The 25,744-nt window shown below is 48.2% G+C and overlaps 1 protein-coding gene across 1 annotated transcript in view; it reads left to right on the top strand.

Moving 5' to 3' along the window:
• LOC119436497 (synaptotagmin-15-like) overlaps nt 1–25,744 on the top strand; it is a 183,263-nt gene that overhangs the window by 130,409 nt on the left and 27,110 nt on the right. Inside the window, 2 exon segments of the mRNA XM_049658184.1 lie at nt 5,808–6,038; nt 11,313–11,459. Coding sequence (XP_049514141.1) covers nt 5,808–6,038; nt 11,313–11,459 — 378 coding nt within the window.

Genomic DNA, 25,744 nt, shown 5'->3' with positions numbered 1-25,744 from the left:
TGTTTCCTGACTGCTCTTACTTTTGCACTTGGTGTGCGTCCTGCCTTTACTCGAATGTACATCTTTACACTTGCGATTACACTTCGCGTCGCATAGTCGCCCTTCGGCTTTGCGCTTCGTCTGCCGTTTGCAAAACCACCGCACATTGGCCTCTGGAGGTACACCCACTGCAGTTCAAAACGGGGTATCAGAACAGGTACGATTCGAAAACTCTGGCATCATCAGTGTTCTCGTGAATTTCGTTCTGTGAAGAGTTTTGCGCATATACCTTGACTGAACAACGCCGTCGGCGTTGCTCTTGAGTGTCGCGTTCTATGATACCGTTCCCGCGTATCCTATACCGTGGTGCTGCGAGCATTCCATTTCTGCGCACTAATGTCTTCAGTAACCGCTGACAGCGAATGAAACAAGCAGCGACCAAATTCATGGCTGCTCATGCAGTACGACTTTGAAACGAATTACGCTTTTAACAAACTCATAACTTCCTTACCATATATAGCTGTGAAACTCAGGTACGTGACGGAAATACCAGCGCGCATGTACTGATTCATTTCTTTCTATTGGACTTGCAATTTGTGTGCATAAAGCTTCAAATTCTGTGCTAATTTCCTCCCCCTCCTCAATATCGCTTAAACGAAAGCTTTAGAGATTATGAAAAATAAAGTGTATAGGCATCCCATTTGTTATTACACTTTCATTCTTCCAGTCGTAGCGCCAAGAAATTAATAAACGTTTTCTTTTTATTTCTTTTTTGAATATTCGGTGCATTCGAGAAAGCGCAAATCGCCGCATCTGCTGCAGTCGACATTACTGCGGCGTGAAAATGCGGTAAAGTCGGACGACATTATTCTTATTTAATGTGCAAGAGCGCATGCAGTGACGTCACAAAATAAATTTAGCGTTTGCTCTTCCATGGCTGCCACCGCAGCTGTCAGCGATGTATAAGGCAGCTCTTAATATCAAAGGTTTCCGCCATTAACCCAACATCATTAAGTGCGTGCTTTCGTGGTGAGTCATCAAGTGTACATCGAAAACGCGCGCGTCAGCACCTTATAGGAAAACCAAGTAAGGAGGGATAAACGGCGACGATGCCTCCATTTTTTTTATCTAAAAGAAATTGAAGCAGAATTCATCTCACGATAATTGTCAGCGTTAGTGCGATTAGGAATGAAGCATTGTAGCGACACACCGTATTGCCACCGCCGAAACGCGTCATGTATAGGAGGAGTGTACAGACCTCTTCATCGGGCGAGGAGGAAAGGGAAAGCCCTGAAACTTCGTAAAGTAGCGACACTCTCCTCCTCCGCCTTCACTCCTCTCTTTCGTGCTCCCTCCTCGACCGTGGCACCGCCTACATCGCTTGAGCGTAGCAGACGACCTTTCGCAAAGTGTATGCACGCATATCAATGCGGTGCGCTTTAAGCGTTCGCGTTGGCGTTCGAGCTCCGAGTAACTTCGTGTACAGCATAGGATTTCTATACCGAGGGTTTATATATATATATATATATATATATATGTATGTATATATATATATAAAATCATATCATAAGAAGCCAACAAACATTGACACCAAGAACAACAACGGAGGGCCCCTCGGTTCCCTTCCTTCTCGTGTATATATATATATATATATATATATATATATATATAAACGCAGTGACGGCAGCTTCTTTTCCTGTTCTGATAACTATTTTTTAAATATCTAAACGAGCGGTAACGCCATACCATGACGATTCCGAATGTGTCGCGTGCGCTACATTTGGCAAGCGCGTGTCGCAAGATCTTGTTGCGAATGGTTGTAAATAGCACGTTTACGATTGACTGCCAACATCCTGGCCTCCAGCAAGCCCTCGATCAGTAACCTAAATAATCCGCGCCATCCCCACGACTTGATTTCGCGGCGCGTATCAGCTATGATGCTCAAAGGCTGGCAGAGGGCACGGACGCACCAGCCTTACTGCCCTGCACGTGCGTCTCAGAGACCTAGTGGCCTTACGAACTAATGGTTGAACGAACAAGCAAACGAATGACTAAACGAGCGATGACTAAACCAGCCAGTGAACGAGCGGGCGACCGCGCGTTTTCTTTGTGAGTGCTCCACCGCTGCATCATAATCGTCACACACTTTAAAGCTTACGCGAATTGGAACGTACGTCTCAAAGACTTATGATGCTGTCGTTCAGCGACGAACGCACCCCGTAACTCGGTTTCGGGAGAGCACGAACGCTTTTCATCGGTGCCTTTGTATCGCAAATCCACCGGGCGACCGCCAACGACGGACACGAACAAAAGAGGCAAATAAAGCTATTCGCTCTACAGAAGGCTAGTAAGTAACAACAAAAGGCAGAGTTGCTTTCCTAAGGTGAGATTTAAAAGTTTCGTAATCTTAAAAGTTTCGTAATCACGTTTTCACACGCAGCCTCGCGTGCCCACGCCTGTTGGTCTACAAAACGATTAAGCTTCTTGCCTTTGCTGAAACTGTTTTCGCATCCGAAGGCGCAGCAGGTCATGGTGATGGAAAATGCCGTGAAGAGACGTCGCACTTGCCGCAAAACTTATTTCAAGGCGTTCGCAAACCAAAACACGCCTCGGCGCCAACATGCGCTCCTCGCCAGTCGGTACACGCTTCTCAAGCGAAAATGGCGATGGAGCGCGACTGTAAACAAACGAAGCCGGCGCGAGGGCCCACGGGATGCCATTAGGCCAATAGCACGCGGCATCGGCCTCGGACAGGGCTTGCGAGGAGGAGGCGGCATTCTTCAGAGTGTCGCTACTTTACGAAGTTTTAGGGGTTTTACGCGCGGCGAGCCTTTCCTCCTCTCTGGCTTGTGCGAGCCGGCGCGGCGCTGCTTGTATGTGTTGCCGGTCGCGCGCTGGTAGAACGACTTCGAAGTGCTTTAGCTAGTTCTGAGTGCAATTTACGGAATGTCGGTTCTTACGAGGTCGTCGAACAACCACTGTGTAGCATTTAGGTGCAGCAGATATATCTACAGTATCTGGAAATTTCTCTTGGCTGTGCAAAAATTCGACGGGCACCATCAGCCGCGGTGTGTGTATGTGTTGTAAACTATATTTGGATGTATCGGTTTTCACTTGACGAAGAGAACCGGCGTCTGTGAATTGCCAGTGTGAATCGAAAAATATTCTTACCGTCTGATCGCTTGACGTGGGCACTAAAACATAAGAGTGTGCTCGTGTACGGCCAACTCAACCCCGAAACATCTAAGCGCCAATTGTTATAAAGCTTGCATCAGCCACCGGCATCGTTCTCACGGATTTTAAGTCTAGTAGACTTCAAATCACTATGTCTACGTTAGCCTCCTGCATGAGGCCGAAGGCTTTGCTCAACACAGCGAGCACTGCGGTTGGTAAACCAACATGATACACATAAGCTTTAGGCTTCGGTCGGCATTGCCTTTTTCCCCTGTAAGGCACAATATACAAAGGCGATCGCATAAGAAGAATCCAACAGCTATTTGTAAGGACACAATTTCCCTAAGATGGGTGAGTGCGCCGCAGAGGACAGAAATTACGAGACTGAAAAAAAAAAGAAAAAAAGTTCTTATGTCCTCCTTTTGCGGAAAAATAAAACAGAACACAGAATAACGCCGCAATAAGACTCCACATGGTCGCACGGCCAGATTTCTCTCTCGCGCTTCCCTCTAGACACTATGCTCCATCTAACGGCGCCCCCGCGAAGTCTGGGCGTGGTTTTCGAGATGCGCGCCGCGCCGGTGTACGCGAACACTGATAATTAATTCCCTCCCACCCCGCGGGTTTTTGTGGCGCAGCGCGCTAAAGAATTCGGGCTGCTATGCTTTAGGAGCCTTGGGGGTGCGGATTCAAGTCCGCCCAGCACCAAAGAAATCTTAAAGAATATTTTTTTCATTGAAATTCACCGTGAAAGAGCTTAGGTCCACATTTCTGAAACTGCATTGAATTCGGGATCGGCCCATATCTTTAGACTGCACTACGTTGGGGATCAGCCCGCACATTTAGACCACTCTATTTACGGGGTTGGCCAATATTTTTGGTTGGACAGAAAACGGACACGCCAACAGGAAAGTGGCCGAAGTATACTGAGAATGCTAATCGCACTAAAAAAAAGAAAGCTATTGCAGCGGTTGTCACTGTAAGTATGCACGAATCGTTACTGTTTCAGGGTATGACTCAAAAAGCGCTGATTGAAAATTTCGCCTTATACCCACCGTGGTGGTTCTGTGGCTATGTCGTGCTGTTGTTGAGCACTAGGTGGCGGATTCGACTTTCGGCCCCATCCCGCTAGGTGTGGAATGCAAACAGATTTATTAAATCAATAAATATAACAACAAAGCTCGTGTAATTAGACTTTACTGCACGTTTGAGAACCCTTAGTTGTCACATTTATAGGTGTTCCGTTTCGCCCGCTCTGCTCCGTCGAGGCGCGCACGTGGTGTGGCGTCGCAGCCAATGGGAATTTAGGTGCCGTTTGATGCTCACGCATCAAAATTAGTGGCGGCTGCTCTATTCTACTGTGAAGAACATTCACTTCGTTATCTTCACGTAGAATGGCCCCTCTTTTTTGAAGACGTGAAGCATGATAGCTGGATAACGCCGTATACTTGTTCATCCGACAGAGCGCACGGGATGACCGCAACTATAAACAAATGAAACGTATACACATGTTATTTTATCAATATCTTGGGTGACTATCTATAGGAAAGGCCGCTTTTGTCACGTTTGTCGTCTTGGAAGACTCTATAGAGATAGTACGGCGCTTTGGATCACATGTTGCATTCGTAAATCCTGCATGCTGGAAGCAAACAAATGGCAGAGTGCGGCGGCGATTCGATCCTCAGTATATGCTGCACACACGTGACCTGGGGATCACGTGACCCAGTATGACTTCACGTCCTGGCAAGTATATCTTGCTCACACAGAGGGAAGGGCCCATGGAGGGAAGTAAACTATATGTCGCTGTTGTAGGGCGACGAGTGTTACTGACTTAGCGTTCGAATGCTGCGTGATGTATTCATGGCACCGTGCGTGCTCGTTTTCCATTGCGCGCACATGCAAGGCATCGTACAACTCGAGAGCAACTATTATAGCCGTTGCGGCATACAACAGCGCGCAGCCGAGACGAGGAGAAACGAGCTCTGTGTGCGGTGCATGTCAGTAACATCATCGTCATTGCCCAGTCAAATCCGAGGGCATTTTATTACTAACATTGCGCACTTCTACCCCGAACTCTATAAATGCGCAACACACACACACACACACACACACACACACACACACACACACACACACACACACACACACGCACACGCACACGCACACGCACACGCACACGCACACGCACACGCACGCACGCACGCACGCACGCACGCACGCACGCACGCACGCACGCACGCACGCACGCACACACACACACAAATGTATGAACGCCAGATAAAAAAATCAATTATGCAAGTTTTGCATTTTTCCTCTATTATTTTTCATTCATTGCGTACTATTGATCTTGACAACTACTTTAATGATACACGTGTAGCCCATGTTCCGGTGAATGTATGCTATCGATTGTCAGTTTTATTGATTATTGATTGTTTATTTGTGCGCTTGTTTGCGTGCGTGGCGTAAACGTGTACAAGCACACAACTCCTTGGATTATAAGTCGGCGCACCCCTTTCCCCGATGCTGACCTCCATGTAAGAATTAAATTGATGTTCAGGAAAATTAGTACTTAAAAAAAAACAACACACTTTCGCGGGGCTAAGCATTACAGAGCACTGCAGGGCTTAACCGTAGCGCTGGCGTCGTCCGTGCAGGCTGTCGCAGCCTCTGGCCGGTATGCTTCCGACCAAGTCCGGCGGGCTCGACCTGGGCCCGGCGCCACCACTGCTGACGCCCGAGTCGTTCGACGTGCAGCCGGCCCAGCTGACTGTTGCCGAGCCGGTGCAGCCTCTGGCGCGGCCGGGCTTTGTCCGCTGGAACTCCTTCTGCTCCCCTTCGGCCGAGGGCCTCGTCGGAAACCTAATGCCCAAGGGTTGCAACGTCGGGTGAGCCCCGCCTGCTCTCGAAGGGCCATTGGTTCGGACGAAACGTTGCTCACGGCTCGAAAGGGGCGACTTGGAAAGACAGAGAGGCGCACACGGTGCTTCCACGAATAGAGTTGGCCAGGATGGGAAGCTTGGGCTAGTTTGTTCAACGCTAGGAAAAGGCGGCTTCCACGAAACTGTGTTCGAGCTGCCACGTTATTCCATGTCTGTTCCAGCCGAGAGTAAGTCAAATGCATTCCAATATCTCGAATACGCGTCCTGAAGGGAGCCGTAGAACGTATGTCTGCGCGAAACGAAGGACGGCCGCTGCGGGTGCTGTTAGAACTTCCTTGCAGGTGTGAGCTGGCTGCTGGAGACGAATAACGCGGAAGTGGTGAGGCAAGAGCTTCTGCTCATTTGAGGCGGTTGGTTAAGCCTCTGCAGACCCTGACCTGGTTATCTTAAAAACTAGTTTCTCTAGCCTCACAGCTACTTTTACTGCTTTGGGTATAGCGGAACCGCACCGTGGGTTGGAAAGAATACGGCACCGCCGCAGCCTCACGCCGTCAGTTTGGTTCACCCTTCGGGACAGCAACAGCGTTTACCGCGGGCCAGATATTCAGGATGACTATGTAAGCAGGAACAGAAACTCTGCTTCTTGCTGGCGAATGATTTATGTTCTCACGCGACCTGCCTTTACTTTATCAACCGCCGCTTATCGAAAGCGTTGAAAGACAACATTTTGAAAATTAATTTGCAGGTTGCCTTTTATATTCTACAAGACAGTGTTGTAAAAGTGTAGAACACTATTTTTTAGCAGAATCCAGCTGCAGGCCGGGCGCCTCAGCGTTCGCCACGGCATTGACTGCATATACATTCTCGTCATTTCACAAAAAACAACTGAGAACGTTTGAGCTAGGCAACCGCACTCTTTACTTCGTCTGCATTTCGAAAGAACTCCGGGAACTAAAAGAAGCCTTCTGCGCACATCCGACTAACTAGCATGAAAATAGCATCCCATGGCTGCCAGGGATAAAAAACGTGGTACTCGTGCGTTTTTTGAAAGAGCGCCGCAGCTGCATACGTGCGTGCGTTGGTCCCTGTTTGAAGCACAACGTCTGATGTAGCTGCACAGTCGGCTGCACGTGGATTTAACTTGCTAGTTTTGAAAGGGTTCATCGACCTCCCTCGATCGGCGTTCGCTTTGGATCCAACACTCTTCACGCCTTGGATGGCTTCACCCCATGCCTTAAACAACTTATCGCTTGCATTTCTTTATTCCTTGTTTCTGCGTAGGTTAACAGAGTAGCCGTGTGCCGGTCTCTCACTTTAGCCGGGCGCGCGCGTGTATTCATTCACTTTTTGCAGGTGGGTGTAGACTGAGGGCCTTTGAAGAGGCCTATAGGGTGCCTTCCTGCCACGTTTCAGTGTGCGCTTGCTAGAAAGCTGCTTCGAGCCACCGGCATTTGTTAGGTTGCGCCAGTAAACTCCGCAGCACAGAAATCCGGCGGTTTAGTAGTTAAAACTGTGGACTCAGAAGTGCGGTCGCACCATATGCTTAAGGCCACTGCTCAGATACCACATACCTTAATCATGCGTTGCTCAAAGCAGGCTGGCCATACCAGCTGACATTTCTCGCTCTGAATTGGCTTTGACGCCTAGCTTTTATGAATGACACCATCCTACGCCAGGCGAGACTTGGCAGTCGCCAAGCTGTAGAACGAAACATGCCTTGCAGCATCGTTTGGTATATTGCTCACTGCAATGGCCACGCTCACAGACACCGGCGGCGTCATACGTGGGACTGATTTACTATTAACGCGTTCAAATGAACACATCTGCATTCGGAAAAATGTTTTAAAAAGTTAATTGATTCTAAAACTATATGCTCTTTTGTATATACGTCTTCAAAATTCAAAGTAGAAATGCTAAGCCTCTTGCTTACAGCAAAAATTCTTCACAATTCCTCTGAAGTTTCATTTAAGTGCGCCCGAACATTTCGCAAACGGCCGACGTCGTAGTACCCCGCGCCAAGCACCGAGAACAACTCTAGTTAGCACACATTTGACATTTTCTTACGGCGCCTCCAAAGCATCTACAGTTATGACATTGCTCCGGATTGTTCCTACAAATTCACACTTTGTTCTACGAAGTTTCGCCTTCTTACACCTGATTGTTCTTAAATGACTCAATGTTGGCGCTCGAAATCGCAATTAGCAATGCATTGCTAATTTCCCACGTTGCATCCATTACCACACATAGATTTGCCCCACTCCTCCTAAAACATGCTGCTCTCCACCCTTCCTTTCTACTTTGTAATTGTACTAGCTGAAATTGTTCCTATAGAGAATTTCGTCGATGTTTGCAGCGAACGCTTGTAACGAAGATAATCCCCCGCGTTTAGTCAAGATAGCAGACTTGAAGCAAAAGTGCAGTATAAAACGAACTTGAAAGAAGCAAGACATGATGTTTGGTTTAACACCAAATTACGGAGTGAGCCGAAGTGACAGATGCTCAAGAACAGTGGTAGGTTTCTGAAGCTCTGGTTTTGTAAAATATGTACTACACCTCTTCAAACGCTAGCTTGATTGATTATGTGATTTTTCAGGGTCTCTAATGTGCAAATCAACGAAAGGTCAGAAAACTATATCTGCTTTTCGTTGTTTATAAATGCTTAACTTCCTTCGTGCTCTTTGGGAAAGAAAATATACCCACACACCAATGACTTCAATTCCTTTGATTCAATTACTCGCGAACAGCAGTTATGAAACCCCGACTTCTGGATACGTTTAGAGAATTCAACGTTATCATTTACTTAATTCGCCTTTACTTCTACCCCATTTTCCTTCTTCCTTGTGGACTTATGCTTCACGAACACGTGAACCTCGCAGACAGCATGGCATGAAATGCAGGGACATTTGTCAGCGCCCAATGGAGGTAGCTTGCGCACAGTGATCGTGGTTAGAATGCTCAGCTCGGAAAGTCATTATGGTTGCTTGGAGCCCAGCTCGCACATCTCATCACGTGCCGAGCCTGAACCAAAGCGGGATGAACGAACGCATCAACCCATTTAGTAGACTCATAACTGCTGTTCTGGGTAAAAAACAAATATATATATATATATATATATATATATATATATATATATATATATATATATATATATATATTGAAAAATGGAAAAGATACAAGGAACATAGTTTGTTAATCTATAATGATACCAGTGACACAACATATCGCTGATATATGTGTTCAATATACCCCGGGGTCATCACCAGCTTTTTGTGAAGTTCCACACAACTTCTTGCAACAGAAATAGTCTTCGTATATCTAATTTCTCGTTTTATTATTTGTTCCCTTTCGTTTAACATTTCTCACCTTTTGTTCTGACCGGTTCGCACTGCTGCGGAGCCAGTGAATAGGGGTAAACCGGATAGGTCGGGTGAAGTAGTGCGTGTTACGATTTAGTTTTAAAGACGATAGTCTTTCTTGGGCTACCTAGACGCGAAAAACTGTCTGTCTTTCTGTCTGTCTGTCACTCGAATCAACCGCCCGGTCAAAACCGATTCAACCGCCCGGCCAAATCCAACTACGCTACTAGCACTGGTTGCACGGGGTCATACACATCAACATTGTACATCGCAAAAGAAACCTCAGGCCAATTTGAGGCAAAATATATGTACATAGCCGTGATCCGCAGCGTTCATTTAATTAAGAATACACATTGGACTGGCTTTTACTTTTGTAAATGAAAAATCAACGCGTTAGAAATGTTGTCGAAGAGACGGTACGCGTTAAAAACAAGCCGACTGAAGCCGCGGCTCTGTAGCCGGCTTTAAGCCAACAGCAATGATGATGATGATGATAAAAATGTATTTATTGTAGGATGACTCGAAGGCCTATTATGTGGAATAGGAAGGGGAATAAAAGGTCCCAACATAAGGCGCGAGAGCAGGGCGAACGCGGGAAATTTGAATTGAATTCAGCAAAATCTCCATTGCATCCATCATGGGAGGAGTGAGAAGGCAGGGGAAGAGCGTGAGGGGTGGGAGGAGGGGAGAAGAGAGGGTTTTACTTATCAGGGGCGGCAGAAGACTATCGTCTTTCGACGTCATTTGCAGCGAAGCAAGCATATATGCGGCCAATCCTTTTTTTTTTCGTATACATACTACGACTGTGGGTATAGGCTGCCGACGTTGACGCCGTCTGGATTAGACGAAAATCTTGTCGTGCTTTTGTTTAACGTGGCATTGCTTGATATTCGAGATGTATAGCTTACCGGCATATCGGCAGAGACAAACTGCTGTCGGTGTGCGAATCAAGTCAGCTGCCATAATGGAACATAATGAGCATTACGCTTGAACATTTCGCGCAGGAGCACAGCGCACCGGTCCGTTACTTTATTTCATTTCTTTCAAGGCTGTTTCTAGAAGGTTATTATTTTACGTAATATTATTATGCCGCGATTCTGCTTGCAGCATCACAAATCGCAATGACGCCTGCTTGCGCGGCTTCCTGCTGCGGCTCCCGCATGGCGCTTGTGAGCGACCGGCGCTGTTGGGTGGCCAGCCACCACTGCATTATTCACAGAATCCTCACAGGCAGGAGAGTTAGGTACATAGAGGTCAGATTTTACATGCAGTGTGAGTAGACCAAGTGTAGCTACTAGTGTAGCGGTTCCAGAACACGAAAAAGTGTTACTTTATTTTTGTCGATTCTTCACCGGAACCCTCACTCGCTTCGCAGTGCGTACATTTCAGCCTGAAAGCAACGATAACAACTCTTCAGCAGAATGTTTTTATTATTTTTTTTTCGTGTTAGTCCAACTGTCCTTTAAACGGAACAGGACATGAATGTGTTGAGCATGGACGGAAAACTGAAGCAGACACACTTTTTCTGTCTCATTTAGCGTATACATAGCAAGCGCCAAGAGCAACATTTCTGCTAGAATAATAATTTTGCCACCAGAAATGGCGACTTATGGAAATATACAAATGTATTCGGACACGGTCTAAGGGATAGATTGTTTGAACGCCATGCAAGACGGCGGACAACCAGCTCTTGTTCTTCCTTCCTTTAATTTTTTTTTTAATTTTCCATCGTCGCTGGCGCCCTCGGAGAGCCAGGGCCTCCTCTGTTTTAGTCACTGTACGTTTTACGCTAATCTGTATGACAAAAGGTAAACACGCTTTACTTGCTGTCTTTATTTGCTCCTCCCGGTTATCAAATCTGAATGAGTCCTGAAAACCTCTAACGTGTCTGTCTAATTTTTTTGCTTTTTCTCTATTTGCACAGTTCTAGTACTCCTGACCAAACACGCACCTATCAGTTTTGGGTTCAACACGGCTTTTGCCGCTCTCCACGCTCCCGCGGCCGCCTTTTCATGCACATCTGTGCACCCGGCTTGGAAAGGCTCGGCGAAGCGCAAAAACAGTGCCTGCGGTGGGTATGCGTGCACACACAGTTCAATTCTGGAGCCACGTCTCGCACTCCAAACGAATTCATGCACCATTTCCCCTGGCACTTTTTTTTAATTGCTGTTCTGAAACTGCATGTGCAAACAAACGCACTGCCACGTACGGCACCTTGCACGTATGCTGCATGATGCTCGTTGCACATTTCGCATCGCATGTGGGAGTCACACTTATCGAAAAAGACAGGCATGTTTCTTCCTTTCCTTTTTTTTTTGGAAAAGATCGTTGTTGCACAGTTATGAATGCTTATGGTTTTGCCCGAAAGTGAGGCACATGGTTGTACGGCAAGTTTGCCTCTTGTCGGAATAGACTATGCCAATGGGCTGACAAGTGAAGTGAATGAATTAAGTTCCTGATAACAATGGTGGTGCACCACGGATAGTGATAGCAGCCAGCGCCTCGCGCAGCCTGTGTCACGTGCACAGCCTGCGTCTCTCTGGGTGGCTTAGAGATTATCACCTAAATTTAACCTCATCTCTGCTTCGAGCCAGGCTAATGCAAGAATGACGCTGATTGAGCGGCTTCAGCAGTACGTCACATCCCATGACCGTTACGTGTTGTGTGCCATCATCAGCATTAACATTTTTGTCACGTTGTAATGACGGTGCTATCATGCATATCATTTGCATGTGTTTGTTGCTGCATGGACGTAAGCCGAAGCAAGTGCACGTACGCACGCACAGCAAGGCTGATGACACCGCTTTCGCTGTTTTTCTCATTCTGTTCTGTTCACACGAGACCCTTCTTCCTGAACGAACTTGATGCAAAAAGTGCTGAGGGAAATGCGGCTCCGCTGGATTTGACGTCCCAAAGCAACAAAGGGTTTATGAAATGTAGGGGGGCTCCGGATTAATTCGGACATCTTCAGATAAAAGGCGCTAAAACGACGACACACACATAGACCAACGCACACATTTTAGACAACCAGGGGTTCATTACCGCGCGCTCGAAGCTCGTCACGCGAGCGGTTTTTGCATTCCGGAACGCCGCGGTACGGAATGAGACTCGCGAACTCGTGCTCAGCGGCATAACGCCTGAGCCAATACAGAACATTAGAAGAGGTGGTTCCACCGCCATATTAATAATAAAACTACCTGAATCCGCAAATAGCTTCAAACGTGTCTCATGGCTTCTCATAAAATATAAAGGCTGTCTTACTAAGCAAAGGATATTTGTCATTGTAATTTGTGAGTGAGTGAGTGAGTGAGTGAGTGAGTGAGTGAGTGAGTGAGTGAGTGAGTGAGTGAGTGAGTGAGTGAGTGAGTGAGTGAGTGAGTGAGTGAGTGAGTGAGTGAGTGAGTGAGTGAGTGAGTGAGTTTTATTCAGTCCACGATAGACGCGAGTAAACTCGACGTCACCTGGTTAGGCCCACTCGGGGGCCATCAGGTCAAACCAGACGGCCCTCTCGCGGGCCCTCTGGACTGCCAGGATTTGGGAGGTCTGATCCTGGGCCTTTATAAGCGTCATCATTTCCTCTTGGGTGAAAGGGGGACCGGCAGAGGCGCAGCCCCCCAGGACATGCTCGAAGTGCGCATAACCACCACACAGGGGGCAGTCCGGGCTTGGGAACCGTTCGGGGTACATTGTGTGCAGTGCCGCAGGGCTCGGGTAAGTGCTTGTTTGTAGAAGTCTGAGAGTGACTGCCTGGGCCCTGCACAGCGAGGAGTGCGGCAGAGTCTTCTTGATAGGTAACTGTGTTTGGAGATCTCGTTGTACGAGCAGAGAGGCTCGGGTCGCCCAGGAGAGGACGCATTACCCGGCGCACGGTCAGTCATACCTCGTGCAGCCGAGTGTGCCTCCTCGTTGGTGTTGAGCGAGGCACCCTCAATGTTTCCAAGGTGCACAGGTAATCAGGCCAATGAGTGATGTTTGAGGTCTTTAGCGTTGTGGATGATACGTAGGGCCTGGGGAGCCACCATTCCCATCTGAATGGCTCTGATAGCGGTCTTGGACTCTGAATAAATCGTGACATGTACACCGTCCGTCAATGCAAGAGCAAAGGCAACCTGTTCTGCCACGCTGGAACTAGAAGTGCGGTTGGTATTGCAGCTGAAGATTTTCAAATCACAGTCTATGACCACTGAGGAGAACGCTTCTTCTTGAGCGTACGAAGCAGCGTCTACGAAGCATGTTCGATCCTTGTCCAAGCGGGCGCTGGCGAGCAGAGCTTTACCCCTGGCTCGTCTTCGTCCTTCGTTGTAGGTCGGATGCATATTGCGTGGCATCCGGTGTATGGATATCTTAGATCTTATGTCGTTGGGCAGCTTCACAGCGTCGGGACCGACGACCGTGGGGTTACGTCCCAGCATGCCAAGTATGGCTCGGCCCGCTGGGATGCCGGACAGTCTGACATACTGAGAAAACTCTTGGGCTTCAACAATTTCTTCGAACGTGTTGTGGATACCCAACTTGAGGAGGTCTTCTGTGTTCGTTCGGACGGGAAGGCCAAGGGCAAGCTTGAATACTCTTCTGATTAGGGCATTAATCTTGTTGCGCTCCGACACGAGGCAGTTGTGCATGGCCGCCGAATAAGCGAGGTGGCATAGCACAAATGCGTGGATAATCCGGATCAAATTGTCCTCCCTGATTCCGGTGGTACCTGTTGGCGATAAGAGAGCTGCGTACCTAAATAATTATGTTCTGCGTGTACTCCTGTCTGCTAATGGTAGGAAAAAGGCAGTCTGCCTGCAATCACGCCCAGTGAATCTGTGTCAGCGCGTATTTATGAGGTTTCTTTCTTTCTTTTTTTTTTTCGTCTGTAAACGCTGTCTTCGATCGTCTCGTTATCACGCCGGTCGCTAGCATGAAGGCCGGCTGGGCCAATGAGGAAATGCTCTTATGTAGGAGAAGCGTTATGCCCTGCTTCCTATCGCTACAGGCGCGAGCTGGGAAGTATTCTTTAAGAGTCTAGTGGACTGTCCATTTCGGCTGTCGCTGATTGACTGCATCTCCACGAGCTAGAATGACACTGGTTGGGGGCACCTGTCTCCTCCTCGCTCGTGCAGCTGCGGCCAATCAGCAGCGGCCGAAATGGAAAGTCCAATAGGAGGACTCTTACAAAATACCCCCCCCCCCCCCCCCCCTGTTTTCGTATACTGCTTGAACGCTAGTTGCACGCGCAATATAATCGTTGGTTGAAGATTATGTTTCTACTTTCCTTTTGCGGAGAAGCGTGGCTCGCGTGGGGACAGACATGTGCTAAGATGGTGTCTATATAGCTGACTGTCGGTTTTGCTTACTGACACAGTAAAGTAGTTTTCACGGAGATCATTTCAGCTGAGGCTGGTCGTATTGATGCACCGAGCTTGCGACGGTAGGTTATGAGTCTGCTCACCGGAATGCTTCACCTCGTTGTGCAGTGCGTTGCCAATTGAAGCTTTCTGGCGTAAATATTGGCACACAAGGGAGGCATTGTTTCTTTCAACAAACACCATCCTTTGGTCTTTGTTCGACTTCTTGCTGAGTTCCCTTAGTTTCGATTCCGTCGTGCTACTTTGCAATTTCAGCGAAGCATATTTCGTACTGGCCAGTTTCTACTTTCTTTGACCAGCGCCTCCTCTATTTTTTCAATAGAGGAGGCGCTGCTTTGACGCAGCATTATTCGATATCACGGTCCACGCATCACGCTACCTAGTATCCTGCCATACGGTGCCTGGTGTACCCAGCGAGCTTGGTTTCCGCTTCATTTAAACTTATAATTGGGCAACACACGGCCTTAGCTCTTAAACCCCACCAGGGTCAGTAAGTTAGCCAGTATCTAAAGAAGGCACTGTGCGGTATTATTAGCTGGTTGTTACCCTGGGGGGCGCGAGGGGCCTTGGGCTGCACAGCAGGAGAATGGTGAATGTATCTTGGAAAGGGGGGGAGGGGGGATAGTAAAATTAGTCTGGGGTATTGACGGTGTAAAGGTGGAGAACACACAGAAACTTTTTTGTGGCAATAAAATTTTTAAAATTTTCGATGGTTCGTTAGCCCGACCAACGATCTTAAGCTCCTAGAATAGACGCAACGGAAAGGTAAAAGAAAAACAACGAAGTTAGCGGCACCAGCCATCACTCTGTTTCAGAGGGGCTGCTCATACAGTGCACCCATTCATCCGTGCGTCTGTGCACCCAGAATCTGTTCTTGTTTATCCTATTGCGGAAGAACATGCTTCAGCCAAAAGTGCGAAAGGTGGCTCTGAAGAGTTCAGCTTGCCTTTGTTGCCGTGAATAGGCTACACAATTCTACTCTGTTAGAATGTTAGCGCCAGTCTTCAATGCGTTTTCGAAGAAAATACAAGTTCTATAGAGGAAAGACGTTGCTGTATGGAAATAAGGCCAGTATATAGATATTGGTCAAGTAAGATATTGGTCAAATATGGCGGTATGCATGCTGCAGATAACTCTCTACACAAATCTGCGACATGATAGTTCTAGTCAACTAAATACCGTAATTTTTCTGAAAAGCTTTCTTACAAATCGTTGAAAAAAACGTTGACGGTGGTGAGTTTCGAACCAACGACCCCACGCTCAAAAGCCAAGTGTCTTACCCACTGGGCTAAACACCCACTTTTTTATTTCACGATATTTATGGGCTAAACACGCACACTTGCAGAAGGGGAATATATCTGAACCATATGAATGTGTGTTGTATCGGCAGTACAAAACAAATGTCAAAGGAGAACAGTTTCTATGAAGGCTTTGTTTAAAGATTTGGGGATGGTGGAATAAAAGCCATCACTAGGACCACGTGTAGATCCGACTTAGAGCCTTGTAGACACCAGAGAAATTCCGCTTTTGCCAAAAGTTAAACATGCCACATCCCCGATGCGTTCGGTTGTCGCAGGATGCGCCTTTCGTTGGGGCGTTCCGTCACCGGCCGAAATGCCACCGATCTCTGAGGGCTCTCGCGCCGCGCAACGCAGACAGATAAGGATGATAACGAGTGATGAGGGGTTACATGGGTCTCATCATAGTTGATAATGGTTCGACGCGGATGGATAAGTTACTAAAGAGCGATAAGGGCTCATAATGGTTGGAACAATTCTGATGTGCTTGGCTTATCAAGCTTATCAAGCCCGGTAAGAATTGGTAAGCGTCGGATCAAGTCCGGTAAGGTTGATATGGGCCGGGAATGGTTGATAAGGGTCTGATCGATTGCGATAAGGTTGGTAACGACTGATAAGGGTTGATAAGGGTTTACAAGGGTCACATAGAGTTCGATAAGTTTGATAACGACCGATAACTGGTGATAAGTGTTTATACTGGTCGGATAAAGTTTGATAAGATTGATAATGACACCGGGCTGCGTGGAGATAAGCAAGTGGCACAACGCCACTTGCTTAGACAACCCCAGAGGAGTTTCTGCAAAATTTTTATTTCGCCCTCACCAGAATGCAGCCGCCGTGACCGGCCTTGAACCCGTGACGTCGTTATCAGCAACAGAACGCCGTAGCTCAGGCTTATCAATGCAAAACTAACTGTGCGACGCTAAAGTACCCTCATGAAGCCGCTGCATAACGCTCTCTCTCTTCTTTTTTTTTCCCTGGGAGGGGGAGGGAGGAGCTGCTGCCTTTGCAACCTCAGTCTCGCTACAGCATGCAAAGGCTCCAAAGCTACGCAGCCACGGAGACATTCGCTTTAATCGAGCCGGCGCTGTCATGCCTGAGACGCAGCATAAGAGGCAAGCATTCTAGGCATTCGCACTGCTTTTTTCAAGCTTCAAAGAGAGCGCGGCTTACAGTAATACTGTGACGAACGGTAACAGCGAGACCGGAACTAACACCTTAGAAAGAAGCCATGAGGACGTTTCTAAGACCCACTCGATATCCATGGTACTTTGCGTCACGCAGGGGAGGCTCCATGTGTGCCGCCCATCTTGGTTTCGACAATCGTAGAGCCATGTTTCACTCTGATGTTTCACTCTTTCGAGACGTCCGAAAGAAATGCTGAGGAATGCAAGCATGTTCCTGTTCGCAGTACCTGTTCGGGTGTCCCTACCGCACGATAAAGTCACAAACTCCATCAACCTGGAAATCATCGTGCTGGAATGAGAGCAAATAATCCAATAATCCGTGAAATAAAACAGGCAGACTTCGGTTACATGAGGATGGACAGCGAATTATCATTATCAGAACTGTAGCAGTCAGGCGGGTCATTGCAGTCATCTTGTGTGTCTCGTGCCTATTAAATAAGAATATAAGAATGTGTCCAGTTCCAGTGAATCCCGTGTTTCGTGCTCGCGCAATTGGTTGATAGAAATGTTTCTTTTTTTCACAAAGATCACACACTTTGTGCTTGCCTAGCATGATGAGGGGCATAAGAACTGGGCATGGGGTCATGTCAGCTTATTTCAAGTGTGCATGACCAGTCATACATTTTTTGGCGAAGTGGAAGTTGCACGATAAACATGTTAGCATCAGTGCATGGATACTCGTTGGAAATCTCTGAGGCAAGCCTCAGTGGCTCTGGGGAAGTAAGATTTGCACGGGCACGCTTGGCAGCAATCACAATATTTTGCTCCGGAATGCAAAAAAAAAAAAAAAAAAAACGAAGGCACTTAAAGATTCAGAAACCTGCATTAGTGCATTTAATAGGGGATATTTAAAATGTGAAATGTCATCTATCGATATTGCAGTTACGCGCCATCCGACATCTTACCTATGGCATGGCAAAACCAGGGTCCTTAAATACTTTGGAAAACGAAGCTGTTCGTTGGAAAGTATAGCTGCTGCTTTTGCTTCTGTTGAGCGGTGTCCTCCCACTGTTGCGCTCTGCTATTCGTGAGCCCAGAGAACTGTGACAACGCCGACAACAACCTACAGCAGTTCTTTCTTTTCTTTTTTTTTTATTCACGGGCACGAAATGAATGAACGAATACAAATCAAATTCGCATTCGTTGCGACGCAGTGGCAACGCAGTTGCGGGCGCAGTTAGCATCCGAAAGTAACATTTAACTTCAGATCTTTCTTTCGTGTCTGGGTGCTTACTGTGAGGAATATATATATATATATATATATATATATATATATATATACAAACTCACCCCAAATTGTTATTGCTGTATTATGTTTCGCCTCGTCGGCTTCGCTTAAATTTGCGCTGAAGGCAAACGCTCAAGCCCCAACCAGACGTAAGCGTTGGAAAGCGCCCGCACGCGCCGCATCGCGCCTGGGCGCGTACGGCGTCAAGCGCGGAGACTGCGTCGCGTGTGGACGCGTTGCGGCGTGGACACCTGCCACTGCTAGGTTTCTTACGCCCGCGCCGGAAGCTGCCACCGCGTCGCCTGCGCGACGCTCCTCACGTGACCACAGTAACGCCTATGACGTGACCACGGCGAACCAGCGTGACTTCCGGAACGACGCATCGCGCGGCGTGCAGGCAAGCCGGGGCAAGCTGCGTGCTTTGTGTTCGTCCTTCGGCGCGTTTGGTAGGCCGCGACGCAACGCGCAGGGACGCGCGGCAACTCGTGCATCGTTTGGGTGCGCGCCCTCTTCCTCTATTGGACGCCACGCGACGTCGAGTGAGCGCGGCGCGTGTGGACGCTTTCCTGCAGCGGTACTCCGCTTTCGCGCTTACACTCGGCGCCATCTAGCGCCGCGCCGCCAAGCCTGCGCGTAGCCTCCGAAATGCATGGCGCGCCGGTGCGTGCGAATGCTGAGAAATGCGCCATGCGGCAACCGGGCTCCTCTCTCGCACTTCTTTCTGCACACACTGCGCCATCTAATGGCGCTGTCTAGAAGTGCGCGCATGGCATCCGAGACGAGAAGCGTGGCGCGCCGGTGCCTGCGAACGCTGAGAATTGTTCCCTCGCTTGGCAGCACACTCAGTGGCACATACTCAGTGACCCAAGTGGCGAGAGAGAAATAGAAAAAAAAAGAATTGCGTAGCTTGCACTGGAGGCGCAATGCTAAAGAGACAGTGGAGCTTATGGGTACCTAGCTAGTCCTGGCTTTTGGGCTAGGCCAAGCCCTACCAAGTCATCCCCAGCATTTTCTGCAATTTATTGATTATTTGTCGATTATCAATTAGCTATTGATTGGCTATCAATGACTGATTAGGCTTAAGTAGTTCGCTAGTTCGCTAGTTCACAGGGGTGAACTAGCGAATGGCGCTTGGACCCTGTCTGCATACCGCCAGGATCGGCCCACATCTTTTCCGACGCGCCACGGACTAACCACCGGCTTAAAAATCTCCGCTGTTAAAGGAGCTGTTAAAAAGAAAGGCAGGGAGGGTAAGCAGACGCACGTCCGGTTTGCTACCCTGCACTGGGGGAAAGGAGAGGTTCATTGAAGAGGGGCACATGCCCAGTGCATTCTTAACGCAGCTTGCTAAAGCACTTTTTTTTTTCTAATGCTAAACCGCAGCCATGGCCTAGTGGTAGAGCATCCTCCTCGTATGCGGGATGTACTGGGGGTTCGAATCCCGCTGCCGCCAAAAACCTGCTTCTCTAATGGGTAGATATGTTCCTCGGCCTGGTGCTCGGCTACTTGTGGGGGTTCGCATCTTGAAATTGGGCCCTATAGAGGTGCAAGGCGTGGTCCCTAGATTTTCCTTGTCCAACGACAGACGGTCTTAGGGCAGATATTCTGCCGCGGCTGTGGGAAGCAAACTAGAGCTGCTGCCGGACACCAACCAGTAAAATAGGTACAAGCACTCTACCGGCCTGGAGCTCGGCCATTACGGAACCTCAACACTTGGAAACGGGCATTTTTTTCCAACCCGAAAGCGTCCCCGCCTAATAGGTGCTTTGGAATGCCACGTGAGAAATTGCTGCCATGGGAGCGGCCCAGACCCCCCTTTTTTCACGGTATTGTAGTGCCAGCGACATCGACGCGATCGCCTGACTCGTCTGCTTTTCTAGGGCGATCCCGTCGATGTCGCTGGCGCTACAGTTTTTAACGCGATAGCGTTAAGGGCCCCGTGTCGCACAAAATTTGACGTCGGTGGGCATCTGTCTGAAATAATCATGCCGAACATCATCTCGAACCACCCCGACCACACAGGCCCTCCGCGTGGCGCAAGGGGTTAGTGAATAAAAATTAAATTTCTTGAAGTAAAATCCGTCAACCCCCTCCCCCCCCCTCCCCCCGTAAAGTACGACTTAACCACAACCTACAGGCGTGGTAGCGTCTGATTGTATTTTGAATATCCGAGAAAAAAGCCTGATATCAGCCAGGATTCTTTGAATACTATCGCGTTCCACTATTAAAGGCGAAGCTTAAGCGTCCTCCAATTATGATGGTGTTTGGCTGTACTTTGGTTCTAGGCAACATTGATGGGAATGTTGAAAACCGAGCCTTTCTAAGTTTTGGACACGCGCGCGCCTCGGGGCAGCAGCAAAACAATTATTAAAACAATAAGAAAAATGTCCTAGGCCCTTCACATTTTGATACGAGACTGCTTAAATTGCTTCTGTAAAAATGTCTTCACAGCAATGCATTTGTGTTTAAAAGTGAAGCCGACTTTCTGGGGATCAGTGTAAGCTTGGTCTTTGTAAGCTGGCTTTCCACATTTTCTGTTGCAGTGAAGCCTATTCATAAAGAAAAATGTGATGCGAACGGAGCCCAATAACGCTATCGCGTTCCACTCTTAAAGACGAAGCTTAAGCGTCCTCCAATTTTTTGTGCCCACGGGGTTCGACGGGGTTAGTATAGCGCAGGCTCCTTTCCAAAGACAATTACCCCCTAAAGAAAGCCGAGTGTCAGGCCGTGGGATGCCTGTGCCCGCTTGGATAGCTGCTGGGTCCCCTTCAGCAGCAGCGTGGTTTCGAATCCACGCCCTCGCGCAGCCGAGACGGACGCTCAACCACGAGGCTACGGCTCTTACATAACAACGCAGTTGGAATATATATATATATATATATATATATATATATATATATATATATATATTGCTCTGATAAAAAAATCGAAAACTTGGGAGGACAGTTGTTGGAATAAGCAGTTTTTGAAAATCGCGCTTAGGTCCGTAGTAAGATGCAAGATCCTCTCTGAAACAGCATTAGTGAGTGTTCAGAAGGTACATATTTTAATGATTGTTATTCACCGAAACGTTAGGATAGCTCAACAGGCTTCATTGAATCATATTTTGCTACGATGAAAAAAGTATTCAGGAAGTTGAGCGGTTAAGAAGTTGACGCCCATTGCGCACTATGCATCTTCACAGGTAGGCACTGGCGTTAGAGATAAGCAAAACTTCGCAAAGCTGTCGCTGTTTTGCCACGCAGAGCGCTATTGAATCGTATGTTCGTTCGTTTTCTGTGCTTTCCTATGGCATCCAGTTAATCTGTGGTTCTTTTTGTTCGGCTCTGGCATTAAGACGCCGCGCTAGGGTAGCTAGCCGCGCCCTTGCAGAGTAGCACATGTTCTTGCGATGTACTTCTGGCCGGAGCGTCTGTGAACAGCGATGTCCTCAATTTTCTGACACCGAGAGCGGATAAGCAATGCGAAAGTATACTCAGCCCGACCAAAACGTTACGAACGGGAGTGAGATCGCGCCGACGCCACAGACGTACTTGCGATGCGAGAGGATGGAGTGGATTCACACCGCATCCTCCGCACACTTTAGACATGCTGCGGAAGGGGGGAAGGGGGGGGGGGGGTAGGAAGAAATAGAAAGACAGAAGGCAGGGAGGTTAACCAGAACAACGTCCGGTTGGCTACCCTACACCGGGGTAATGCGAAAGGGGAACACAAAGATGACAGGGAGAGAGAGGAGGGGAGGAAAGAAGGAAATTAGCGGTGAATTCGCTGACGCGTGTGGTACTGCACTATTAGACACAGACGTTCACACAAGCCCGTCGTCCTCAAGAAGCACAAAAGTGCCTTCACCGCTATGAAAGAAGCAGTGTACAGTAATAAGTCTTGCATTCAGCTTGCTGATCACGTTTTTCCTTTGTCGTTATAGCGCGCGCACGTGCAAACTGTCTTGAAATTTTTCAGTTCGCACGCTCAAAGCAAGAATCCAACGCGAACGGAGAGACCACGGTGCAACTTAGTTGCGTTCACGGAGTTACCCTGTCAGTTTAGTGTACGAACAGAACTAGTGCTGGAGCTTTATTTTGTGGTACACAACATGAAACACATTTTCTTGCGGATGGAAAGAATATGGAGTAATGTACTGCGATGCAAAGTTGCTTTAGAAGCTTCAAACGGAACTTCGAGTGCGAATGAGAAGTTTTTCTGGGCAATTCGCTAAGGTGCGAAGCGCACGTATCTGCTAAAGGAGGCTCAGCGTAGGTTTCTGTTTCAAAGCGGTAGAAGCAACTAAATACGGCCTCCTGGACTCACATCTAACGGCGCAATAGGCGGGCAGCGTGGTTTCATTGACTCCTGACACAGCACAGTGAAGCATGCTGTTCGTTAATCGCTGGGCGATGAAGACGAGTGTTGCATTTTAGAAGCCGGAATCGCCACACAGTGAAGATCTTCGAATTTCTCAGCATACAGATGCCTTGCTAATGCATCGTAGAAAAGATGGCGGACGCGGCCAGTGTTGCAGACCATAAGCATTTTGAATATCCCCTGTTTACTTTTTTCTTGAAATTTTCTTGCTGTGTTTACTTTCTTGGGCTCGATAAATATGTCAGAACAACTGAAAATATTACATTTTCGTCATATGTCCTTGTCTCCCGTTCTTTCTTCAGCTAGCTAGTGGAAAACTGTAGCTATAGATATATTGTTTTGCTCTAGCCGAACATGCCAGCAAGCTTCAAGTACTTTATTCAAACACCAATAATGTATAAAAGCACTGAGCAGAATTCGTAAAATGACGTTGCATAATACAATTATCACGACCGCCCGTTGTACGGCCTTTTATTACATGCAAACAAACATGGGCTGGGCTTTGCGGACTCTGACGCATGCAGTCACTATTCACGGAGTGCAGAGGGTAACTGTGCTGCTAATAAGCTGCTAATAAGCTGCTAATAAGATCATAACAGCGAAAAGCGCCACCAGTGGTGAACATTTCGTCCGTGTATTGTAAAGCAGACGACATCCCAGAAAAGTTGGCTAAGATGAAATCTTATCCAACGGTGGCACCGTTCGCAAAAGCGCCAGTGGCTCCATACAATGGGCGCGAGATGCCTATGAGCCTCTGGGAGCTCCCTTGTATGCCCATCGAGGGCCAGAACGTTGCCGGGATGTACCGGTAATGTTGTCAAGGCAAAATACTGTACAATAATAACGTGACTGGGCGAGGGAGTTTCTACAAATTTGGGGAGCGAGCAGCACTGTCATCTTGTTCTGTGCCCCGTGTTTAGCGCTGTTTCGTCCCAAAATAACATATTAACCACGCGTGCAATTTAGACATTGTGCAAAGAATGAGTTAAAGACTCGTTTACACAAGCAAAACGAGGACGGCCAAGTAGAATAAAATGAACTGTCGCTACTATATCAGGGCAGGGAGGGTTCATATGCGCCATGCCAGTGCTTAATTGCGCGTAGGTCCACCACTTTTAATCTCCTAAAAGGATGCATGTAAGTACAGTTAGAGCTTACATTGCACCGCGCTTCGTTTACTACTTTCACTTTCTTTATATTGTGGGTTACACGGCGTGCACCAAGAAGCGGTAAAGAGCACACAGGAAAGGCCCACCCCTTCCTATAGCTCAAAGACTAGATAAGACGATGGCGGAATGAAAATTTACTGTTGTGGTAGGTACCACTGCGTAAGACGGGGTATGCCATACACTTCTGCAGGGCACTTCATTATTAGCGCTTGAGGTATCACCGCCAAACAGCGAATTTCCCTTGGCATGCCAACGCCATGCTTGCCATAAATGCAAGGCGTTTAGGAGATTAGGAGGTGGGGAACAATGGCCCAGTTTATGGCACCTCGTGCTATTTCCATGGAACTGGTATTCTAGGGCTTTTATATAGTTAATTATTATCTGGAGGTCAGCTGTGGTGCTCGCCACGTATTTGCAGCTTATTTTTCCTTACTCTGATGCACAGCGCATCGGTTAACATTTTAGCGCTAAGATGCAGTCTGTCATCGCTCCAAAAATGGCAAATGTCGACAACTGCACGGCGACCGTCAGAGCCCTGCCCGACAAACGACCCACCTTTAAAGAGTTCATGACGTGGGTCGAAATGGAAGCTTTACAGCTGTGATCCTATACAGCGCCTCCTCTATTTTTTCAATGCCAGTGCAATCGCTCGCTCCGCAATGGGAGCTGTTGGTGCGCCTTAGTTCAGTGAGCTGCCGCGATGTGACGTTACCGAGAGTGACTTTAGGTACGACTGCGTACGACTGCTTGCGTCACGCGTGCGTCTGAGAGCGCGCCGCTGCCGTTCTGGAGATGCGGTAGACGCTTCAGGCGTCTGTCAGGATTACTTCCTCCGACTTCCGTCGTGAGGCACCACCCAGAGGGTACTCTTAAGGTCCCTGTATGTTCCAAAGATAGCGCAAACCATTGTTCAAATAGGAAAGGAGAATTTATTTCCCGCCCTCTACCCCTCTCCTGACTTCTTCGCCGTTTTCCGCTCTCCTATTGGACGAGGCTTGACACGTGACGAATAACCCGCGCGGCTTTCGTTATCGCGGGAAAACGGCACCATTTAGTGAGCGTAAAAACACCGGGACATATGTGCGCTGCGCGTGAGCGCACGCTTTTATTGCGATAGCAATTATATGGACATTCAAAGAGGATTTCTGCCGTCGGCGTCGACGTCGCCGTGGCCGTGAGGTTCCGTATGACGTCAACGGCGATTAAATCGTCGCCGCGTGCTGGATGCTGTATGTGCGAGTGAAAGGGGGCGAGGGACGCGCGCTTTCACGGGGAGCGAACGCACGGCGGAGAACAAACGCGCGTTCTGCGCCGTGCTCCCTGAAGGGCTGCAGAATAAGGCGTCTCTTTCCTCCTTTACAATCACCATATATATATATATATATATATATATATATATATATATATAGAGAGAGAGAGAGAGAGAGAGAGAGCAAACGCGACCTCTTCCGTCGTGCGAAAGGCCGGGGGGGGACGGGAGGGAGGGAAGGGAGGCGACGTTTAGCTGCGGCACCAAATGCGTATTTATATAAAAACGTTGCGAGGCGAGAAGGTATTAAAAACTTCCGACGCTGCTCGACGAGTTTCCCGTTCTGATCTCGTCGAAAACCTCCCAGCCGCCCCGAGAGGCCCTGGCAACAGTCACCAACGCCGCGCACGTTCGGTGCGAACGCGGGCAAAACGGCGACAGCGTCGACAACAGTTCTGCCCGTTGCTGGTGCTGCTGCATGTCCAAGTTTATACAGCTGATAAAACTAC

Source organism: Dermacentor silvarum, chromosome 1 (genome assembly GCF_013339745.2).
Source record: "Dermacentor silvarum isolate Dsil-2018 chromosome 1, BIME_Dsil_1.4, whole genome shotgun sequence".
NCBI lineage: Eukaryota > Metazoa > Arthropoda > Arachnida > Ixodida > Ixodidae > Dermacentor > Dermacentor silvarum.
The sequence above is the reverse complement of the archived record's forward strand: the minus strand, read 5'-3'. Positions and strand labels throughout refer to the sequence as shown.